Source organism: Solanum pennellii, chromosome 2 (genome assembly GCF_001406875.1).
Source record: "Solanum pennellii chromosome 2, SPENNV200".
NCBI lineage: Eukaryota > Viridiplantae > Streptophyta > Magnoliopsida > Solanales > Solanaceae > Solanum > Solanum pennellii.
In genome coordinates, this window is record NC_028638.1 from 22123271 (window position 1) to 22146529 (window position 23259).

At 34.9% G+C, this 23259-nt stretch overlaps 2 protein-coding genes across 3 annotated transcripts in view; one reads left to right on the forward strand and one right to left on the reverse strand.

Moving 5' to 3' along the window:
* Nucleotides 1–14581, forward strand: part of LOC107011183 (nardilysin-like) — a 40348-nt gene extending 25767 nt beyond the window's left edge. For both annotated transcript variants that reach the window (XM_015210573.2, XM_027914276.1), the window contains 5 exons: nt 1938–2141; nt 2480–2586; nt 3079–3232; nt 12581–12702; nt 14104–14581. In XM_015210573.2, the coding sequence (XP_015066059.1) occupies nt 1938–2141; nt 2480–2586; nt 3079–3232; nt 12581–12702; nt 14104–14347 (831 nt within the window). In that variant the 3' untranslated portion in view covers nt 14348–14581. The remainder of the gene's footprint in view (nt 1–1937; nt 2142–2479; nt 2587–3078; nt 3233–12580; nt 12703–14103) is intronic.
* LOC114076038 lies at nt 7056–8865 on the reverse strand. Its single transcript, XM_027914277.1, has 2 exons — nt 7357–8865; nt 7056–7274 (listed from the first exon to the last, which is right to left on the reverse strand). The coding sequence occupies exon 1, from the start codon at nt 8380–8382 to the stop codon at nt 7693–7695; it is 690 nt and encodes a 229-aa protein (XP_027770078.1). The 5' UTR covers nt 8383–8865; the 3' UTR covers nt 7056–7274; nt 7357–7692.
* Nucleotides 14582–23259: the final 8678 nt, after the last annotated feature.

The window sequence follows — 23259 nt, forward strand, 5'->3', positions numbered from 1 at the left end:
ACGACCTTGGTAGAAAAATAATTAAAGAAAAACTGCAGCCGGCGAACGGTTACATGAAAAATAATGATGCTAAGGACTGATTTGAGAAAAGCATCTGGGACAAAGAAAGTGGTCACTGTGCTTCTTTCTGTGGTGTTTTAGATTTGATTTTGTGTTGCACTGTGAATCTCTTCGGTGACTACTTTCTCATATCCGATTTTTCGTAACATCGTGCTTCTTTTCGGTGACTTCTTTCCCATATCTGATTTGTGTAGCTCCTTGCATCTTTTTGGACTACTTTCTCATATCTGAGTTGTGTTGCACCGAAATCTTCCCGATGACTTCTCAGATCTGATTTGTGTAGTTTATGTCAAAAAAAAAAAAGAAGATTTGATTTGCGCAGCTTCGTGTCTTTCCGGTGACTCCTCAGATGTGACTTATGTAGTTTCACTTTTTGTCAGTGTTGTGAGAAAATCAACACTACCAAGAGGTACAGTGCCTCGCTGTGATCAAACCACAACCGGTGCCACTGAGAATCGACCTCACACGCGCCGACTCATGAACTTGTACCGAATAGCTTTTCAGTGGCTTTCTTGTTCAACATCTACTCATCTCTTAATTTCGAGTCGACCCATATATTTTTACCAATTTCTGGAAATTTTTCAGTTTCTTCCCTTACAACTGAGGTCTGGGAAGCAGTCCATACCATATCTTCATCAAGTCCCTCAGTGGTCCTCATATTAATCACATCTGTAACAAGCTTCGGTACATAACATGTATACTCTAGCTTGAGAGAGAGTGTTTTAGAATAGGAGTAGGAACAAGAATAGTATATATAATCCTACTTAGGATTGTAGTGCAGTATTCTAGTTAGAAAAGGAGTCTAATGTAGTGTCTATCTCAATGTAATAATGTAGATTCACTATTTAATAATATTCTTCTCTAATATTTCTCACACAACAATTGAGTGGTTTTATATATGTACAAAAGTTGAAGGGGAAGATTTTTTTTTCTTGAAACTGTATGTTCCTATAGTAAGCAAAAAACATGATTAAACTTTTGGTATCATGTTTATCTTTTTGGCTACATGTTGCCTTGAAATGATACTCCGGGTTACTTGCCAAAATATATTAGTGAAGGTACTATTTTTCGCTATATCCTATTAAAAACTGATAGAGTTTAGCCAATGACCTTGATGCATAGTTTTGAGGGTTTTTACCATGCCTCTAGTGAATTGACTCTATGATTTTTTCATATTGTGTTCTTGCTACTTGTGTAGCTCTTGTTTGATGAGAAGTCCTTTTGGAAAGGAAACTATACTGGTTACATAGTTCTAGGTTATCGATGCTAACTCTATGGAAGTAGCCGCTGTAATACAGAGGATGTAGGTGGCTTTTCATTTCTTCTGGAACAATCACAAACACTTTTTTTGATTATGGATCTACTACCAGAAATTCAATGTGCAATCTCAGCATTCAATGTGTATTCCTGTATAATCTCATTTACGAGAAGCATATTTGGAAACCGGAAGATCCACAAGCTGGGAATGGATTTAGGTCCTAGGAGATCAGCACCCTTGGCCTTTTGAGTTCTTTCAGCTATGAAGATGAGAGGGTAATAGAGTTTATGAGAAACATAATAATCACTAGCAGAATGGTAGATTAAAGAGGGCCCCTATGCTGAAGCTGGGGTTTGTTAACTACAGTAGCTGTATGCTTCAATGAAATGAAAAGAAGTGTCCAACAAATGTACATGACGTCTTTTGAGTACCTAATTTGAGTCTTGCAATAAATTATCAGCCACTTTTTTGTCCGACTATTTATTGACTTGTTTATGCTGGTGGGGTGTTTTACACGGGTTGCACTTCACATTATCAGTCATCTTTGTGCCTTGTGATGAATTTCATTAATATACCGTATCGAGGCAATCATTTGTCACTAACCTCTTTATTGTTGCAGCTGTATATCGAGGGACTTTGCCATGGAAATTTGCTGGAGGAAGAAGCACTCAACATATCAAAAATATTTAGAAGTAATTTCTCTGTGCAAGCGCTACCATTTGAGATGAGGCATAAAGAGTATGTCATGTGTCTTCCAACCGCCGCTGATCTAGTCAGAGATGTCAGAGTAAAAAATAAACTGGAAACAAACTCTGTGGTTGAGGTAATTAAAAATGATTCTTTATACATACCTAGTGAAATCCTACAAGTGGGGTTTGGGAGGGTGGTGTGTACACAACTTTACCCTACCTATTTGATAAAGGACTTCACCCCTACCTTATAAAGGACGAAGGTAGATAGGCTGTTTCCTATATATATATATGTCCACATATTGTAAGTCCTACATCGTCCCTTTATACAGCCTTGAGCAATCCTCCCTTCATGAGCTAACTTTTGAGGTTGAGTTAGGCCTAAGATCCATTGTACATCTTCTTTTCAGTTTGTTCAGTTCTTCCTGAAATCCAGTGATTCATGTGACTAATCTGTTTTCTTTGTCTGCAGCTTTATTTTCAGATTGAACCTGAAGAAGGCACTGCATTGATAAAATTGAAAGCAGTAATAGATCTCTTTGATGAACTTGTGGAGGAGCCACTTTTTAATCAGCTAAGGTATAACGAGACTGTGCACTCTTATATGACCCACCTTTGAGGCTTCAATAAGTACTCTGGCTGCTGATGTATCAAGCTCCAAGCTATGCTTAATAGAGAGTGAATAAATACAACTTTGTTGTGACAGGTGTTATGACTCGTATTCTGTGAATCTGACATACTTTATGTGGCTGTTATATTGGTGTCCAGGCTTGCATGTAATTTTCTTTTAGTTTCTTTTAATCCTGACTCACCTAGTGCTGCTCCGGTCAAGTGTTCTTCTTTCATGCGTCTCTGATGTTTCTCAATGGGTCCTTTTCTTGATATGCTTAACATGTTTCATTACCTCTTATACACTCTGAGTGACATACTTATAAGTTTTCTTATGAGAACTGTGTGCTTTCATTCTGGTTATATATGAAGCAGCAAACATCTTGTAAGATGTTAACACTTGTGATTACCGTAAGGATTACTGTTACTTTATTTAGTCTTACCTTTTCTTCTCTGAAATAGGACAAAGGAGCAGCTTGGTTATGTTGTTGACTGCAGTGCACGTGTAACATATCGCATAACGGGGTTCTGTTTCCGTGTTCAGTCATCTGACTATGATCCTGTCTACTTACAAGGGAGGATTGATAACTTCATAAATGGTGTGGAAGAGTTGCTGGTAAGCATGCATTTTTGTTTTGTTAAGTGGTTCATGAGTTGCTCTAATGCATTGTTTAACTACCTGCTTCTTGTTCTGCTTAGGTAAGATATAATTTTATATATATCGCCCAAAGACTTTTCATATGGTTCATGCTATTCATTAGTCGGTGTTTGTCCCCAATTTCTATATTTGAAAATTTAGTTTGTGCGAATGGTTGAGTGCTGGGATGAGACCCTACACCACTTAACATTGAAGAATCAATAATTAAATTAAAGCAAAAAGAACTGCAATAACCGAGAAGTAAGAAAAACTGTTCACAAGGGAGTTATACCAGGCACTATTCCCTATGTACAACACTAAAGGTCCCTTAGCTCCTCTTTACTTTTTTTATTTTTAGCTTTTTTTGGTTGGTGGAAAATTGAATCTATTTCAGGTTTGGCGGTAAGTCCTATGATCTAACTGAGTCCAAGTCTTGCTCGGTATGACTGGGTGGAAAGTACGGAAAGCTATATGAGGAGGATGATGTTGAGCAAAGTAGCTCTTTTTTAATCATGCAGAAGACTGAAAGAAGCTACTGCCATAAAGGGGAGAACCATTAAATCTTGGAGGGGTAGAGATATTTCTTCCAACATTTACTGCTCTTTAAAGTTCAACAAATATGGCAGATTCATTTTGGTTATTACGGTTAATGGCCAAACAAGAGCAGTCATCATCATGCCAGAAAACAAATTTCATAAAGGTTGGAGTGAAAATTTCATCATACAGGAGTACAAGGTGCAATAAATACTACTAGAAATGCTTCATCTTTGTACATTAAGGGAGAGGGGAGCTTCAAAGAAGCCTTGCATAAAAAGTAAATGTACTTAGAGAGAGTCTAAAATAGACGTGGAGCAAGTGACCCTGAAAGCAGCCTCTAAAATAGAGGGGAATGATCTTCTCAACAGATGCCCGGTCGGATGCTTTGCTGAGTGCAATGAGATACCCACTCGGAATGGCATGAGAAAATAGCCTCAACAGATGTGGAAAGGGGCTCAAAATCTCCAGGTCTATGAGATGAATGGAGTCCAATCTCGTTCGAATTTTAATCCAGAAAAGTTGTTGAGCATATCCTGTTGGGGGATTGGAGAAGACAAGGAAGAAGGCGGCTTTGTTAGAATGGTGGTTTCTAAAGTCGGATGCTTATCAAGATCACAAAACTTTCAACTGGTTTTGGATTATGCTTTTAGGGCTTCATTTCTCTTATGGTCGGAAAAAGTGATGAAGGAGATTGGGGAAAAATGCGGTGGTTGGATCGAAAACAAGGAGGAAACTGAACTCAAAATCATCTTAGATGGACACGAATTCTAGTTAAAGGACCCAGAGAGCAGATCCTTTTCACAGTCGATGTAGATTATACCTTCTTGCTACCAGTTTGGTGTGAATCACCAGTGCAGTACATAAGGAGTGGGGTGGACGAGCGCAATAATCGAGATGTCAGGGATATCTCTAGGGAAGAGTGTGGGAGGTTTGGCAGTCTGCCACAACCCATGAAGGAGAAAGCGAATATTCATATGATCACCCAAGGGTGTGAAAGGGATATTATGTCAGGTATTAGCTTTATAGAAGGGGAGAGAGAAAAGGAGATTAGGATTGATGTGACTAGTGGGACCCTTTTGATAGCTCATTTAATTCGAAGGAGCCTTTGGGTCATATCTTTATTTCTGCTTGGCCAAATATCTCATTAAATCTGTCGGGTCTTCAGCCTTAAAGGACTCAGTCTTTTAAGACTTATCAAAAGCGTTATGTGGAACCCGATTTTCATTAATGTAAAACTGGGCAAGGACTATCCCTTGAAGCTCTTTCTCCCTTTAGTGGTATTGTAGAAGAGGCCATGTGAACAACCCAGTGTTGTGGACGGCGAGAGGCGACAAAAGGAGACAAGGGCCTGCCTCGCCACGCGGCAAGGCGAGTGGCGAGGCGCTTGCCTTTTTGAATCAAGGCGCCAATTAATACAAAAAATTAACAATATTTAATTGCATATTTTATCCAAAATCTTAATAGCAATAACACATTAGCAAATATTCAATTCAAAAACCAATAGTAGATACTAAAATTTCTAAAACTTTAAAGACCAAACAATTCAAAATACAATAAACTAAAACTTTAAAAGTCTATTCTTCTTCAAAATTATCCAACTCTTGAAGATCAAAATCCTCTACATTATATTGCTCTTCATCTTCTTCCTCCTCGTATTCTTCATCAATTAGTGTCCGAGTCCTACTTGAAGATGAACTTGTAGATGTACTTTCTACTCCTTTGCCCTTGTCAAGTGCTCTTGATCTTGAAGAAAGTCCCCTGAGATGATAGATACTCTCATCCGCTCCAATTGCCGTAGCAACACTACCCCAAGTAAGATCATCATCCTCATATCTAGTTCATCATCTTGATCTTCGGGGCATCCAACTAACCATTCATTTGAATCATCTATGTTATCCAAGCGAATTGAATCAATAAGATCACGAGCATCATAACGACGTTTCAATGTTCTATTGTACTTAATTTACACTAGACCATTGAGACGCGATAGTGTAAGCCTATTCTTCTTTTTGGAATGAATCTGTGCATAAGTTATTGATATTAACTAGTTGATATTGATAATAATATAATATGAAAAATAGGATATAAATTTTTACTTGCGTGTTCAAACACACTCCAATTTCGCTCACATCCGGATGAGCTACAAGTTAGGCTTAATACTTTCATGGCAAACTTTTGCAAGTTTGGTGTTTCACTACAAAATAGTGACCACCATTCAACTATAATAAAATAAATTTAAAGGTTAGTGACTATAAATAAGTCAAATAATTTAAGTAAGATCTAAATCAACCCACTTACCCGGTGACCTTGTGTCTCTAGCTCTTTTAGCCGGACCACAACCAAATAGTCCATCCGCCATTTTGTACTTAGGAAGCTCAGCGANTGATCTTCGGGGCATCCAACTAACCATTCATTTGAATCATCTATGTTATCCAAGCGAATTGAATCAATAAGATCACGAGCATCATAACGACGTTTCAATGTTCTATTGTACTTAATTTACACTAGACCATTGAGACGCGATAGTGTAAGCCTATTCTTCTTTTTGGAATGAATCTGTGCATAAGTTATTGATATTAACTAGTTGATATTGATAATAATATAATATGAAAAATAGGATATAAATTTTTACTTGCGTGTTCAAACACACTCCAATTTCGCTCACATCCGGATGAGCTACAAGTTAGGCTTAATACTTTCATGGCAAACTTTTGCAAGTTTGGTGTTTCACTACAAAATAGTGACCACCATTCAACTATAATAAAATAAATTTAAAGGTTAGTGACTATAAATAAGTCAAATAATTTAAGTAAGATCTAAATCAACCCACTTACCCGGTGACCTTGTGTCTCTAGCTCTTTTAGCCGGACCACAACCAAATAGTCCATCCGCCATTTTGTACTTAGGAAGCTCAGCGACTAGTGCATCTTGTATTTTTGTATCATGGACCAACTTCTCAACGCATGCAATATACTCGGTCCACAGAGTCTTTGCTAAAGTTCCCTCTTCTTGAGCTTTATAATATAATCCTGGGTTCAAAACATGGCTTGCAACATGCAAAGGCCGATGGAGTTGTTCTGACCACCTTGCATCAATAATTTCATACACTTTCTCATATTGCTTCTTAACTCCACGAAAACCATGTGCAATAGCTTCTTTGGCTCGATCCATTGCTTCATAAATATAACCCATTGGTGGTTTTTTCTCCCCATCCACCAAATGAAGCACTTTTGTCAAAGGGCCACAAACTGTAAGTGCCCGAACAACATCATTCCAAATTTACATGAATTCCATTCGGTTGAGAGGACTAAAGTTCTCAAGTTTTTTCTTTGCATGTACATAGCTCTCAAAGTTAAGAATGCCGTTGCAAATCTTGTCTTGGCCGGTTTCACCAAATTTCTTTCTTTGGTGAATTTTCTCATCAAGTTTAACAACAATGGCCTTTGACTAATGTAAGAATGGATTATGATGGCCTTCTTAAAAACTGTTACGGAAAGATTAAATTATATTAATTAGTAGCTAATGAATTATTGACTATAAAGAAAGTTAAAGGATAGGTTGATTACCGGAAGCATATGGCTTAACCTTGAATATGTCACCAAATATCAAGTTGATGCAATGAGCGGCACATGGAGTCCAATAAATGTGTGGGTATGCACCCATCATCATACTTCCCGCTTTGACATTCTCACTAGCATTATCAGTGACAATTTGTACAACATTTTCCGGTCCAATTCTTTCGATAGTGCTTTCAAATAACTTGTACATTTTGGTGGAATCGGTAGATTCATTGCTAGCATCAACAGAACCAAGACATACACTACCGATTGGAGAATTCACCAAAATATTGATGATCATTTTGATATTTCGTGCCGTCCATTTGTCCATCATAATGGAACATCCTAACTTGTCCATTGCACTTTATGCTCATCAACAATTTTTTCTACTTTATCCACCTCTTTTTTAAGGTGAGTGTCTCTAACTTCATGGAATGTAGGAGGCTTCATTCCGGGGCCATGTTGTCTAACCGCCTCAATAAATTTATCGAATGATTTGTGATTGACGCAATTAAAAGGTAGCCCAGCATCATACATCCAAATTGCAAAAGCACTTACAACACGCTCTCTTAGAATTTTCTTTGTTTCATCAATTCCTCCTCCTTTTTCAAAGCCTCCTTTTTGTGTTGATTTCTGTGAAAAATAGAGGTTCAAAGGTCCTTTCGTCACACTCCGTGCGGTGGATGAACCTCCACTTGAAGATATCTTTTGAGTTTTGGAGGGAGGCATCATTTCCGCATAATCATCCATTTCATCAAGATCATCAACATCAATATATTCTTCCGGCTGCCTCACTTGAAATTTGGGATTATTAGCGATTTTGTTTTGCATATAAGCCCTTACTTCTTCTCTAATCTCCAACGGACAAGCGGCACATTGTTTAACATTCTTGAAACCACCCACTAAATGTTGTTTGTGTCGATTTATTCCACCATCAAAAGAACTCCCACAAAAGTTACAATTAATCGAATCTTTTGTCGCTCCTTGAGTGCCATAATTCCATCCAATGTCTCTCTTTTTGCTAGCATCCGCCATTGGTTATTGAATTCAATTAATTCACTGTTTAGGAATATTGGAATAAATAATTAGGAAAACGGAAAGATTTTTTTTTTTTAATTGTCTGCCTATAATTTTTTTTAAAAATAATCACACAAAGCAGTAAGCACTGCTTACACGAGAAAAACAGAACTGAAAAAAAAATTGAAGAAGAAGAACAGAAAAAAATTGAAGAACAAAGAAAAACGATATACCTCGCAGGCCGCAGCAGCAGAGAGTCGCGAGGGAAGAACTGAGAAGAAAGTCGCGAGAGAGAACTGGAGAACAGTATCGCGAGGTAGAACTGGAGAAGTCTGTCGCGAGTCTCGCGACTGAGAAGAGAGCGAGGGAGAACTGGAGAGTCTGTCGCGAGGGAGAAGACAGCGAGGGAGAAGAGAGTCGCGATGGAGAAGCCGAGAAGAGGTCAATCGAGGGAGAAGAGGTCAATCGCGATGGAGAAAGCAACAATTTCAGAAGTACAAAAAAAACCCTAATTTTGACTAATATTGTCAAGTCAAATATTTTTTAATTAAAAAGGCGGCGCCTTTTCTGTCGCCATTATGTCGCCTTACGTCGCCACACATTGCCATTTCGATCTCGCCTCGCCGCAGTGGAGAATGGCGAGGAGGCATCGCCTCTCGCCAAAGGCGAGGAGGCGCTCGCCTTTTGTAACACTGGAACAACCACCTTGTTGAAGGAGTGAACAAGGAAAATAATGGCAGTTGGAGGAAAAAGGAGGAAATCTTGAATGAAATCTCAATGTTAGAGACCACTCAAGATCAGAGGCTTCTCATTGAGGACGAATTGATCCAAAAAGTCCAATTATCTATGGAACTTGAGGAGGTGGCTAGAAATGAGGAGATAGCTTGGAGCAAAGGTCCAGAGTTCAATGGTTAAAAGTTGAGATAAGAACACTAAATACTTCCACAGGATTACTACAACACACAAGAGGTTCAATGCTATTGAGTCTGTAAATGTGGAAGGTAAAGCAATTACTGACCCTACAGCTATAAAAGAAAACATTCATAACTTCTATCTAAACCTATACAAGGAGTCTAAAAATTGTAGACATGACTTTAACCTCGACGAGTCTCCAGGAATTACAAATGTGGAACAAGAATGGTTGCAAAGGCAATTTGAAGAAGAGGAAGTTCTTAAAGGTATCAAGCTTTGTACAAGTGACAAGGCACCTGGCCCAGATGGATACCTTATATGTTTCTAGTAGTCTTTTGTTAGAGGTCTTGAAGGAAGACATCATGAAAACTTTGCAACATTTTCATTCTCACCAATCTTTGAAAGAAGTTTCAATGCGACTTAGGTGGCTCTCATTCTCAAGAAAATCGGAGTTGCCGCATTAAGGGATTATAGACCTATTAATTTCATTAGTGGGATCTATAAAATCATTACCATGGTGCTGATAGAAAGGTTGGAAAGGGTAGTACATAAATTGATGACACTATTCAAATGACCTTTATTCATGGAAGGCAGATTATGGATGCTGCTCTTATAGCCAATGAATGTGTGGATACTAGATTAAGAGGGGAGGTGCCATGCATTATGTACTAGCTAGATATAGAGAAGGCTTATGATCATGTGAACTGGACTTTGTGAACATTCTCAGACAGATAGGATTCGGTGAAAGGTGGTTGAAATGGATTGATTTGTATTAAAACTGTTAGGTTCTCCATACTTGCAAATGGAGAACTTGCGGGGGGTTTTCATTCAGAGAGGGGTCTTAGACAAGGTCACCCTCTTTCTCCTTTCCTATTCATCATTGCCATGGAGGGTTTCAACAATATAATGAGTACTGCTATTAGTAACAGGTGGATTAAGGGATTGAAGGTTAGCAGCAAAACATGAGTAGATATAGTCATACAGAAGTATGTCATTTGTTGTATGCAGATGATATTGTGATACTTATTGAAGCTATTGCTGAACAAATTTGATATATCAGGATGATACTATTGTTTTTGAAGCTATTTTTGGTTTAAGCGTTAACAGAAGAAAAAGTAATGTCTTTCCTATTAAAAAAGTAGTGTAGATGGAGGAACCAGCTGGTAAGGTAAAAAAATTACCAACAGTCTATCTGGGCATGCCATTAGGCAACAAACACAGATTTGATTATCTGGATAGAATTTTGGAAAAGACGGAAAAGAAGTTGGCAACCTGGAAGACACAATACCTGTCTCTTCAAGGTAGGCTCAGTTTGATAAATGCAGTTCTGGACTCGTTATCCACATATGTGACGTCTCTGTTCTCCATTCCTGTAAGCGTGGTCAAGAAGTTGGACCGATTAAGAAGGCATTTTCTTTGGTTTGGGAACAAGGAGGGAAAAGGGGTATCACTTAAAGATTGCACAATTATTCAAGGAGTGATGGCTTAGAATTCATGAATTTGATGATGCAATGATTTCTTGCTCATAAAATGGTTATGGAGATTTAATAGAAATGAACATGCTCTATGGAAAGAGGTAATCTTGAACAAGTATGTCCAGATAGAGCAATGGTGTACCAATGCAGTATCAACCACCAATCGGTATGGAGATCTACAAGGAATCTTTGGCCTAAACTAGTAAAAATTCATGTTATGAGGTGGGTGCTGGTAACAAACTATATTTTGGAAGGACTTATGGATTGGACAAGAAGTTCTAATGCAAGTTTTCCCTGATCTGGCAAAATATATGCACTAACCTTAAGGTTATTGTGGCTGATAGTTGGTCCCCTTAGAAATGGAAGTTCTTCGGGAGGCATCTTAATGTATGGGAAGTAGGCAGGCGTGTGGAGCTATTGCCGATGATTGATGGTTTCATAGTCACCACTGAGAGGATGACACTTATAGATGGAAACATGATAAGGATGGCAAGTTCTCTGTAGGTAGAATTTATACGAAAGGGGTATCCTGGATGTTTGAGAATAAAATAGGTCCTTGGAAGTAGAGCTGTCAAAATGCGCTGGCCTAACCCAACCCAATCCTAACTGGCTAGAGAGTTAAATGGGTTGGGGCAGGCTGGCCATTTTAGTTAAAGGGCCAATGAAATAGCGGCTCTACCCAGCCCTAAGCGATTGCTGGTTTGGACGGGTTGACCCTTCATCCAAAAACTGAACAATATTACTCTCTTAGAAGGAGTATATAAGAGAATTGAATATTAACGTCTATGAACAAGACATCAATATATACAAATTTTCAATTATGAATCACACACTTAAGCGAATACTAACAGAAATACATTTATGAATCTCACACTTCGGTGAATGCTTACCAAAGTACATAATAGTCAAAGTAAGATTTAGCGGAAAAATGTTGATCATTCAACCATTCCTCCCACAAAAAACAAGTTCGTTTAAAAGACTTGATTTTTTATGTTATTAACATAATTAGCCCATGGGCTGGCCTCTGACGCTAGATGGTTGGGCCTACGAGTCTAGCAGACCAAGTGATGCTAGGCTAAAAAGCCTCGTTCTTAAATGAGCCAAAAGAAATTAGGCCCAACCCACTTAATTCAACGGTTGGGTTGGGCCGGCCTCGCGGGTCAAGCCCATTTTGACGGCTCTACTTGAAAGCATGTATGAAAAAGTATGGCTCCTACTAAAATTATGTGCTTTGCTTGGTTAGTAACCAGGGAAGCTCGCCTCACTTGTGAGATTCTGCAGAAAAGGGATTGCCAATTGTGTCCAGATGCATGTTATGCAGTGAGGCTAGAGAGAAATAATTATATGTTTCTCCATTGTAAAGTCATATCTCAACTTTGGACTAGGTTCCTCAGTTTAACAGAGACAAAGTGGTCAATGCTAGAACTCACAACAGACTTGTTAAGTTGCTGGAACACTAAGAAGTGGTGGAGAATAATCCCACACTGTATCTGGTGGACTATCCGGAGGTAGAGGAATGGAAGCAGCTTTGAATTTGGATTCAACAACATTCAGAAGAATAAAGGAAGCTGCATTGCGGTTTTCTACTTTTGGTGTAAAGAACATTGTATAGAAAATGCTAAACAATTATTAGATCTTTTAGGACTACTGTAATTTAGTCTCTTGTTTTAGCTTGTTACTACTATTTTGGAGGTCTCCAACATACCTTTATGCTGAGGAATACAACACTACTAGTTTCAAAAAAAAAGAAGTAGTAACATTTTTTATCGGCTGCAATTTGTGATATTTAGTTTCAGACACATTAATTTAAACATTTTTTCAATTAACAGGACGGCCTTGATGACAAATCTTTTGAGAGCTACAGAAGTGGGTTGATAGCTAAACTTTTGGAGAAAGATCCATCGCTTGCATATGAAACTAATCGCTTTTGGGGTCAGATCACTGATAAAAGGTATTTGGTCTATAGTATGCCACCATGCATAATGCTGGATATCTAAGATATTACCTATAGAGTTTAGAAATGTGATTATTCATTATTTGCAGTATATAGTTTCACCGATTAAATTGTATTTTGATTATTGTACTTAGTGTGAACATGTAAAAGCTTTTCAAGTCTCCACATAGCCTTGTTACTTCATGAGCTTGCCTGCTAATTACTTCATCCCATTTTATTGACGGTGTTTGATTGAGAATGGTGTTTTAGAATGATAGACAGACTTTGAAACTTGTGGTCTAAAACAATTCATAGATATTTTAGATATTTGTGTCCATAAATCATCTCATTAAGGGGGTAGATTGGGGTAGAATGGGAAGTTTAATGATAACTCATTTTCTAGATACATAGAGGTATTATTCTTTTCGGGACAGACTAAAAATGTAAGTGTGCCACATAAAATGGGACGAAGGGAGTAATATAGTAGGATATCAAAAAGGTAACTGTACTTTGCCAAATTGTGACCTGTCAGCTCATGTGGTGACAAAGGAACTTTTCAATTGATGGTGATGGTATGGAAGGGTCACGAGTTACCAGACATGCTTCTGGGTGGAGCAAAAATTTGGAACTTGACGCAAGCTGAAATGCCACCAGGATGGATACATGTGATGACTTATTTCATGAAATCTCCTGCCGTGCCCATGTTAATCCAACTCAATTTTGGTGTGGATGTGCCTTCGAGGAGATGACTGAGTGATTGAGGAATAACAATCTGGAGGTAGTTTAGATTCCTAGCTATGACACTCAGTAATCAGTATGTGTAATATAGTAGGTTTCCCTATCAATTAGTTGAGGTTCGGAAAGTTGGCTCAAGCACCATCATATATAAATAGAAAATAGAATCTTGGTCTTGGGTAAACACTAGATTTGATCAATTCACTTGGGTATGTTGTCTGGATTTTCTGGTTTCAATTTTTGGGTTATAATAAAACGTATAAGTAGAGGGTATTCGGAGGTGCTTTATTTGGGGATCTGTTGGCTTGTGCTGATTAGTCGGTCAAAAATTAATTAGAGCATGCAGGTTTATGGAGATGATCTGAATCGCTGTCGATGCGGGATTGATTTGCTGGCAGTATATGTTGAATGCCATAATAATGTCGTCACAACAAACTGGCTTGGGAAGGAATTAGCGATGTACATGTTTTGTATATTTATTCATTGCTTAAAATATTAAATTTCCAGAAAGGTTTTGAATTTTAACAGTATGGTCACACTAGTTCAGTTGTAAGTGCTTCTGCTTCTATTTTGTGGTGTCCAATCCAGAAACTTTTCATTTTTCCCGGGCTTAAACATTTCAGGTGATGGAAGTTAAGACTTTCTAGAAACTGAACCATTGTTGTCAAATGTACTGATTTTCAGGTACATGTTTGACATGTCTGAGAAAGAAGCAGAGGTGCTGCGGAGCATCCAGAAAGGTGATTTAATTGAGTGGTACCACACCTATTTAAGACAACCATCTCCCAAGTGTCGGAGACTCTGTGTTCGGGTATGGGGTTGCAACACTGACTGGAAAGATGCTGATTCACCTATAGCCTCCGCTCAAGTCATCAAAGATGTAATTTCCTTCAAGAAGTCAGCCAAGTTTTATCCAAGTCTATGTTGAGGACTATAAAATCCTGTATTATTAGTGTTGCCTGGGGCCTTCATTGACTCAAAGCTTGCGATAAATAATTGCATCTTGTAACGTATATAATAAGCCTTGTTTGTTGGGATTTTTTGTAGTGAAGATGAGCGGATATGTCAGTGTGGACATTGCTCCCAACTCCTTATGTTATATTAGTAAACTGTTTAGATGATAATTGGACAATGGATTAATGCTTGCAACCTTTTCAACACATTTTTAGCCCTTGTTACTATGCAGACTTTCCATGTGTTGATGCAAACTCAAACAATCAGTATATCCTAGCAACCCTGCTTTTCCACTGTTCAACTATTCATTTTAAAACTGATTTTAATTAAGCTTTGGAAAAGCAATTTGGGTCTTGTGAATGGTGATGGTCACAGATAAATGAGTATTTTAGAAATGAATCATAATCATGGGAGCAAGGCCACACATGTCAACCCCCAAACACGTACATACATACAGACACTAATTTTTGACGCGTGCGTTGAATATTTGCCCCCTACTATTGTATAAACTTGTAGAGAGGAAAAAAAGTTATGCTTCTAAACGTAAACAACTGAAGCACTAATTGAAATCAACCTATATCTATATCTATCTATCTATACTATCTTAAAAGCATGAACTCCCAAAAATGAATGTAGAATTACTATAATACCTTCAATTAAAAATATTCAATTTATTTAATTATGCTATGTTAAAAGTTCATACCTTTTCATATAAAGGGATTGTGACTTTTGCGTTAAGTTGTGACTTTTTTTATGGGTTGTGACATTTCTAATGAGTTGTGACTTTTTCAAAGGATTGTGATTTTTCAAATGATTGTGACCATACCAAAGGTTTGTGCCTTATCCGATGAGTTGTGACTTTTTCAAAGAGTTATGTGTTTTTCGATAAGCAGAGACTTTTTTGAAGAGTTGTGACTTCTCCAATAAGGCACAGTCAGAACATACTCATACTACTCTGTGTTAGCTATAAATAGAGGGGTTTCTTCTCACTTTTAAACTACAATTTTTTGGTTTTATACTGTTCTTATTAAAAATCTCACCTGTTATTTGCAATAGTTGATTAAGTTCTAAACCCAACGAAATTTGAGGTACCACATAAGAAAGAGTTGGTGAACAAATTTTCGCAAATCATTCATCAATTCACACTCATATTTTCCTCTGACGATTTCATCACCTACATACATCAATATTTTTTATATCATTTTAGAACATAATACTCTTTAATTGACCTACATGTTTTATTCATTAAAAACAGATAAATTTTCTATGAATAATCACAATAATTTCAACCTTCATGTTTCTGCGGTCATAAATCACAATCATTCACTCCTTATAAATTCTTGGGGGTCTCTTTTTTTGAGACAATCTCAGATCATTTAAAATTTTCATAAATGATTCATCCCCAATCCATTGATATGTTGTGCCGAAGTTCTTAGCAATGAAATTTAGGTGTTAACTCTCTATTAAAGAAGAAAAGAAGAGAACATAGAAATATGCAATTATCTGTGAACTTTGCTTCACACATAAATTTATATATATATAATGCGCAGGAATTTTCATTTGATTTTCTTATTTAGTTTCTTGAATAATTTCTTTTGTGTTTTCATTTGCGAGAAAATTTAAATACACTCATTTGTTGATTATTTTTTCTAATAAAATAAATAAATAAAGATGCTGGAGAGAAAATAATAATAATAATAACAACACACAAATACAACAAAAGCACATCATTGGAGTTATTTCTTCTTTGTACTTTCATATCCTATTTTTTTTAACATGCTAAAACATCGAGCATCAACGTAGTCAATTGAATTGGTAGTTTTGATGTTCAAGTCTACTATTTCAAAAATAGATTTTCACTTTTAATTTACTTATAATATGATAATATAACCATGATAATAATTATTTTTATAGATATGTAAGAAAATGAACAGAGAAAGTAAAGTGTTGGTGGCAAAAATTTCAATCAAATGAAACACTAGGGTTGATATATCATGAACATATATTTTCGCCTTCCTTCTTCATTGGCTATGAATTGATCCACATATTTTTACTTTTTAATATTTATGTTGAGTATGGATTTTTTTTAAGTATGAACTTTCTGTTATTTTTTGTTCATTTCGATCTAAGAAAATGTTAGGTCATAAGATACTCTTTATTAGCTATATACAAATGATAAGAAAATAGTGATTGAGCATAAAAATTATCTTAAATCAAATTAAAGATTCTATAAATAATACTTTAGCTTTTTTCATCTTTTGACTTTTTATTGAAAAAGTCTAATGTTTTATATCATGATAGAACATCTATAAGATACTATTTATTCTCATAAGACAACATCTATATTATATGTATGTGGCAAAATAAACGAAAATTTTCTTTAAAACTAATTATTGACGTAATATATTTTTCTCTATAACATTGTACTTATAAATTATTGATATTCACTATATAAGTACACCTCTTTTGTTTTTTATAAAATTACATCTATAGCATAGCTAGTGGAGGACACATGATTTTCATAGTGGTGTCAATGGTTAAAGGAAGAAAAAAAAAAGTAACTAAATATGAGCCTTAGTGGGGATTGAACACACAAACCTTTAGGAGTTTTTGCAACCCCTTAACCACTAGACTAGACCTTTTACTTGTATCAAGATGTGTCAATACTTGTATTTATATTTATGAAACTAAAATTTGACTTCTACCTACAATGTAATTTTCCGGCGAAGGGGGTGTCGTTTGACACCCCTTTGGGCAAGGTAGGTGCACTCCTGATCATAGCCTTACTTAATGAAATATTAATTGAATAAATAATATTTTGTAAAAGATATATCATGTTTAAAGATAAAATATTAACTTTTTTTATAACAATCGTTCTTAGTGTCACGCATATACTGAAATTCCAGTATTAATATCTAAGAGAATAATTGTACTTAAATGGTGTCCATTATTTACAGTCATAACCTCAAGAGGAAACGTTATTGTTGACCATGTTTTTATCTTGATATTATTTTATTGTTTTGTTGGATAAGTTTGTTTACCAAATTGACTAAAGCAAAGAACGATACTACTTAAGAAGTATCACTTTCCACCATATTAAAATTTTTGAAATGTTTCAATGATATCTAGTTATTTTTATCTAAAAAAAAACAATTAATTTTATGAAATCTATATTAGTCATTCAAACGCACTTGTCCGATATTCTCAATTATAATTATTTACTAAAAATATCTAATTTAGTAATATTACTTCTATTTTACAACATCGTATACAATATGATATGATACACACGTGCAACGCACGTGCCGTGAAACTAGTTACCTTAAAAACATGAACTCCTAACTTGAATGTTAAATTATTATAATATGCCTAACTTAGGTTATGACTTTTCTTATTGTGGTTTTTTTTCAAAAGGTTGTGATTTTTCGATGAGTTGTGACTTTTTCAAAGAGTAGTGACTTTTTCAAAGAGTTGTGACTTTTCCAATGTGTTAAGACTTCTTGGAAAGGTCATGATTTTTCAGACACAAAAATATTTGTTCATACTACCATTTGTTGACTATAAATAGAGTGACTTCCTCTAATTTTTCAACCATAATATCTTCTTCTTCTTCTTCCTCTTCCTCTTCCTCTTCCTCTTCCTCTTCCTCTTCTTCTTCTTCTTCTTCTTCTTCTTCTTCTTCTCTTCTTCTTCTATTTTTATTTTTTGTGTAATTTATTGTCTTTGAGTGAGTTCGAAGTTTTGCGGAATATGAGGTACCACTATTATGATAAGGTAAGTCGTTCTATCCTAAGAGGGTATATTTCATAACCTTGAGTACTTGAGAAAAATACTATAATTTTGATGATAGAATAATTACTTTTTTGCATAATATATATACACATTAGTATGTAATGTTTCAACGTATGAAGTTAACATGATGTAGTCCAAATTTATTTGTTTTTGTTAACAATTTCTCTTTTGATGTAGATATGTTTCTGAATATCTTTTTCCAAAATTTAGAGAATTGTCATGATTTGTTTTTGATTCTCAAGACAAAAGAATGTCTTTATTTATCAATATTACTTATATGATTTAGACTCCCAGGAAGATTGCTTCAAAATAGTTATTACTATCTAAATATTGCCCTTTTATTTTACTTATTCACTATTTCTTAATATTTCAATATTTTAGACGAAGAAAAGTTCATATGACTTGTGATAACACCAACTGAAGTTTGTATTAGTCTAATATTCTTATTATTTATTTAAAAACTAATTTTGTGATATAAATATTTCCATTAATGCAAATATATAATTATATTTGATAGGTATTTGTATTTAAATTAAAATATTATATATGTCACAAATGTATTATCAAGTTAACTATCTTAACTTGAAAATATATTATTTTAAAATATTCTGAGTTCCTTTTTATTTTGTAAAAAAAAAAACTAAAGAAAAATGTGAAAATATGTGAATATTAAAATGTAGTTATTCTCTGCACATGTTCATATGACATCTAAACAATTTAACGTATAATACATATGCAAAGCACATCTGGTTAGATGATAAGAAATATACAAAAAATATATTGTATATAAGGTAATATTAGTGAGATGTGATTAATTACATGATTGAATCTCATCACATTGAAATAAATATATACATAATTGCATTTAACTAATAAAATTTTTCCTTGACCATCTTCATAGATTTGCGTAAATAAGAGATATATATGATGATCCACTTTGAACATTCACAAAAGAATCTGCAATATTAGTTTTTGCTAAGCTTATTATTCAAATCGTCGCTTAAACAAACAAATACTATTTACTATGGCATATATTTTTAAAATTAGTAATCACGTGTAATGCACATGTCAGAAAATTAGTATTCAAAAATACCTAAATTTTGTTATTTATAATATAAATCAAGATATGAATAATGTGATGTAACACCTCTGTATGACCTCCAATTAAATTTATCTTTTTTCCTACCTTTTTTTTTTTTTACTTTTTTCTCATTTTAAAGTTGTGTGATGTGAAATTAAAAAATAAATCAATACTAATATTACTTATTTACACATATTAAATATACCTTCTCCTCCCTTATCTATAATTCATGCTTAGTTATTGTTGGAGTTCCTGCGTCATCAACATCATCATATCGTAATCTATATCTATATCTATATCATCTTAAACGCATGAACTCCTAACTTGAATGTTAAATTATTATAATATCCCTAACTTAGGTTATGCCTTTTTTGATGAGCTCTGACTTTTCTAATAAGTTATGACTTTTTTCAAAGAGTTGTGACTTTTTTAATAAGTTGTGACTTCTCTGAAAGGTCAAGATCAAGAATCTCAGATAAGACAAAAAAAAAACACTTGTTCATACTACCCTTTGTTGACTATAAGTAGAGGGACTTCCTCTCATTTTTCAGCAACAATTTTTTTAATCTTCTACTCTTCTTCTTCTTCTTGAATTTTATTAAAATTTCATGTGATTTATTGACGTTGAGTGAGTTCAAATAGCAAAAGTTACTCAATGGGATATTGCTTATTAATTTTGCTAATGTTTTGATGGTAAACGTGGTTTCGGTCTTTATAGTGCTTCAATTTTCTACCGTTTCAATATGTGATCATCTCCTTTTTCATGAATTGGCTAATTCCCTCAAATTAAATTGGCACCCATGAATATGTATTCTTATTAAACAATTACTCTATGAGATATGAAAATTTACAGTTCGAGGCTTTTTGTAGAACAATACTTCGATTATTTAAACTTCTCTTATTACCCGCACTCAATAATAAAACAAAAATGTTGGTGTTTATAAAATAAATGGCTAACGAAGTATTTTTGTTGGAAATTTACTTTATAATTGTAATAAATGTAATTAATATGAAGAGACATTATCTATATATGATTTTACTATTGATAGGTTCAAGTTATTAATTAACTTGAATTTCCACGTTTGTTTGTTTTTGTTGCAGCTTAATTAACATATCACATGTTGAGATGAAGACTATAAAGTTTGTTAATTTTTTTATGAAGAAGGGTCTAAAATGCCCCTCAAGTATTTGAATTGGTAAAAAATTATCCTCTATCCACCTATCAGCCCTAAAATACCCATAACATCCACCTTTCGTCTAAAAAATACCCTCGATGTGATTTCTTTAACTCATATTTGTCATTTTATTAGCTCCCTCAAAGTAAAATTATTAAATATTTTTTTATTATATTTCTTAATGTGATTGGTTCAAATTTAATCTCTTCCCAAATAAATAATATAAATTATATTAAAAAAGGGAAAATTGTATATAATAACAAACTAATAAACTAAAATAAATGGAATAGCTAGGATTTGATTTAATTGTGCTCCATAGCAAACTTTAGCTAAAATTTGCCAGCGTCTCTCTCCCAAAAATCTCGCTCGCCACTCTCCATTCTCGCTCGCCTCTCTTGCTTTATACACAGAAGTGTATAATTCTGTTTCTGTTTTGAATAAAGCGAGAGAAAATTGTATATACACATGCAAAAGTATATATCTTCGTGTTATATTCTTAATTATACAATTTACAAACATTTTACTTCAAATATTGCAGAGAAAAAGGCCAACAAATTATACAATTGCGAATTATACAATTGCAGTGAAATACAATTTTCTCTAGCTTTATACAACAGAAGTGTATATATTGTGTTTCTGTTTTTGTATAAAGCGAAGAAAAACATATATCTTCTTGCTATACACTTATAATTATGCAATATACATACATTTTAATTCGATTCAACTGTATGAAAAGCAAATTTTATAAAAATATTGCAGCAAAATAGGCAGCAAATTATACAATTGTGCATTATACAATCGTAGTGAAATAGGATAGTGAATTATACAATTGCAGCGAAATAGACCAGCGAATTATACAATTTAGGCCAGCGAATTATACAATTTTGGCCAGCGAATTATACAATTGTATATGTATAGCGAATTATACAGTTTTATGTTTGCTATGGAGCGCAATTATGCAAACTTTGATATAACATACAAATATGATTTTTTTGTTTGCTATATCTGAAAGTTGCCCTTAAAAAATCATTTTTTCTAAAAAAAACTTATGCTTCATATTTTTGTAAGATATGGCAGAGCAATGAAGTAGCGGAAATATAGAGTGATCGACATACCTTCAGCCATTGTTAGCGATATAGTCGGAATCTACAATTCTTCTTTTCTTCAAAGATCTTCTAAGCACTCAAAACCTCAATCTTAGATGGTCTGGAATTTTTAGAAGTAATGTGCTTAGGGACCTTTGAACCAAATGGCATATTTATAACCGTACTTCTGTCACGACCTGAATCTAGACCCCAGACGAGACCAGCATCATTTACCTCTTAGAGGGCGCAGACAAGCCTACATACACCATACTTACTTAATCTAGGTTAATTTTAGCGAAAAATTTAAACCTTTTATTTTCTTATTTCATGCGAAACATATTATACTTACATCATAGTCGTTCAAAAATCAACCATCTAATATAGAGATAATCAAATGAAAGAAGTAGTTAATAATTGCATTAAACGTATTCTTGTCAAAGCAGCACCAATACAAAGTCTGAAATGAAATGGGAAATGAAACACTAGTAGAAAATGGTCTACTAGCTAAAGCCTACATCTAAGCTAGATAATAACGCTAGACATACTCGAAAGCATGAGGTAGGCTCCACATTCGGATAGCTGCAACGTTGTACCGTAAGCTCTAACGTCCACCTGTGCCTGCACCTAAAAGTAGATATTTTATGTGATTAGTACACACTTGCACTAAGTACGGGTATATGCAATCACACACCAAGGACATGAATGAGTAAGAATAGCTCTATCCTAACAACATGATTTATGGAAAGTCAAATCAGTAGACTTGCCAAATTTGGATTAGGAAGGTTAGTGTACCTACCAAATTTGGATTAGGAAAGTCATGCCATGAGAGTAACATGCATCATCATACGAATCATATTGCACACAACCCATAACATCTTACACATAGCACATATCATATTGCATATAGCACATAACATCTTTCATATTATTTGATCATATACCATGAGACCTTGGAATCATGGACTTGACATTAAATCATTCCCAAAATGAGGGCTCAACATATGGGACCTCATCTAGGGAGCCTTCTTTAGCAAACACAGAGTCTGGTTCATTCATTCATACGTACTTCACTTCATACATTCATAAGCTAGTGTAAACACCAGCTATACCTAGGATGTAGTTTAAGACTTTCATCGGGTTCGCTGTGCAATGATCAAGAATGACCTAGTGTCATTACTTAAGTCTAGCTCACCTCTTGATTATCATATTGTAACACCTTTGGTATCATTCATTTCATTATGTATATCAGTTGAGGCTGGCCTGATTCATTCATTGGGACTTTAACTTTAACCGACAAAGATCATGTGAGAATCATGAAACCCAGTGTCTCCCCACACTGAAAAGAGGTGGAATCACCGGCCAAAGTGACCCAAAACATGCTAGCGCACATGGGATTGAACCCTGCCAGATCCCTATATTGGAAGTATATGTTTGAAGACTAGGAGATATAAGGAGACCCATACCCGGCATGCCAGACAGTCTCATCTCATGAGAGTTACGTGAACCTCTGCCCTTCCCAAAAGAAGGCATCACCGCTCATATCTAGTCTATTGGTGCTCAGTATAAAGTTCCATTACATTCAACTCATACGTCATAGAAGCTGGCTTCTAGTATGAGGACATCATAACTTAATAAATGATTTCTCATATCATCATTAGTATTAAGTGTATATTAATCTCAATACTTTCATTAGAGTGCTCATAGAGACTGGTCTCTTCATTAGCTTTATACTCTCATAGGTGAGTACGTTTTG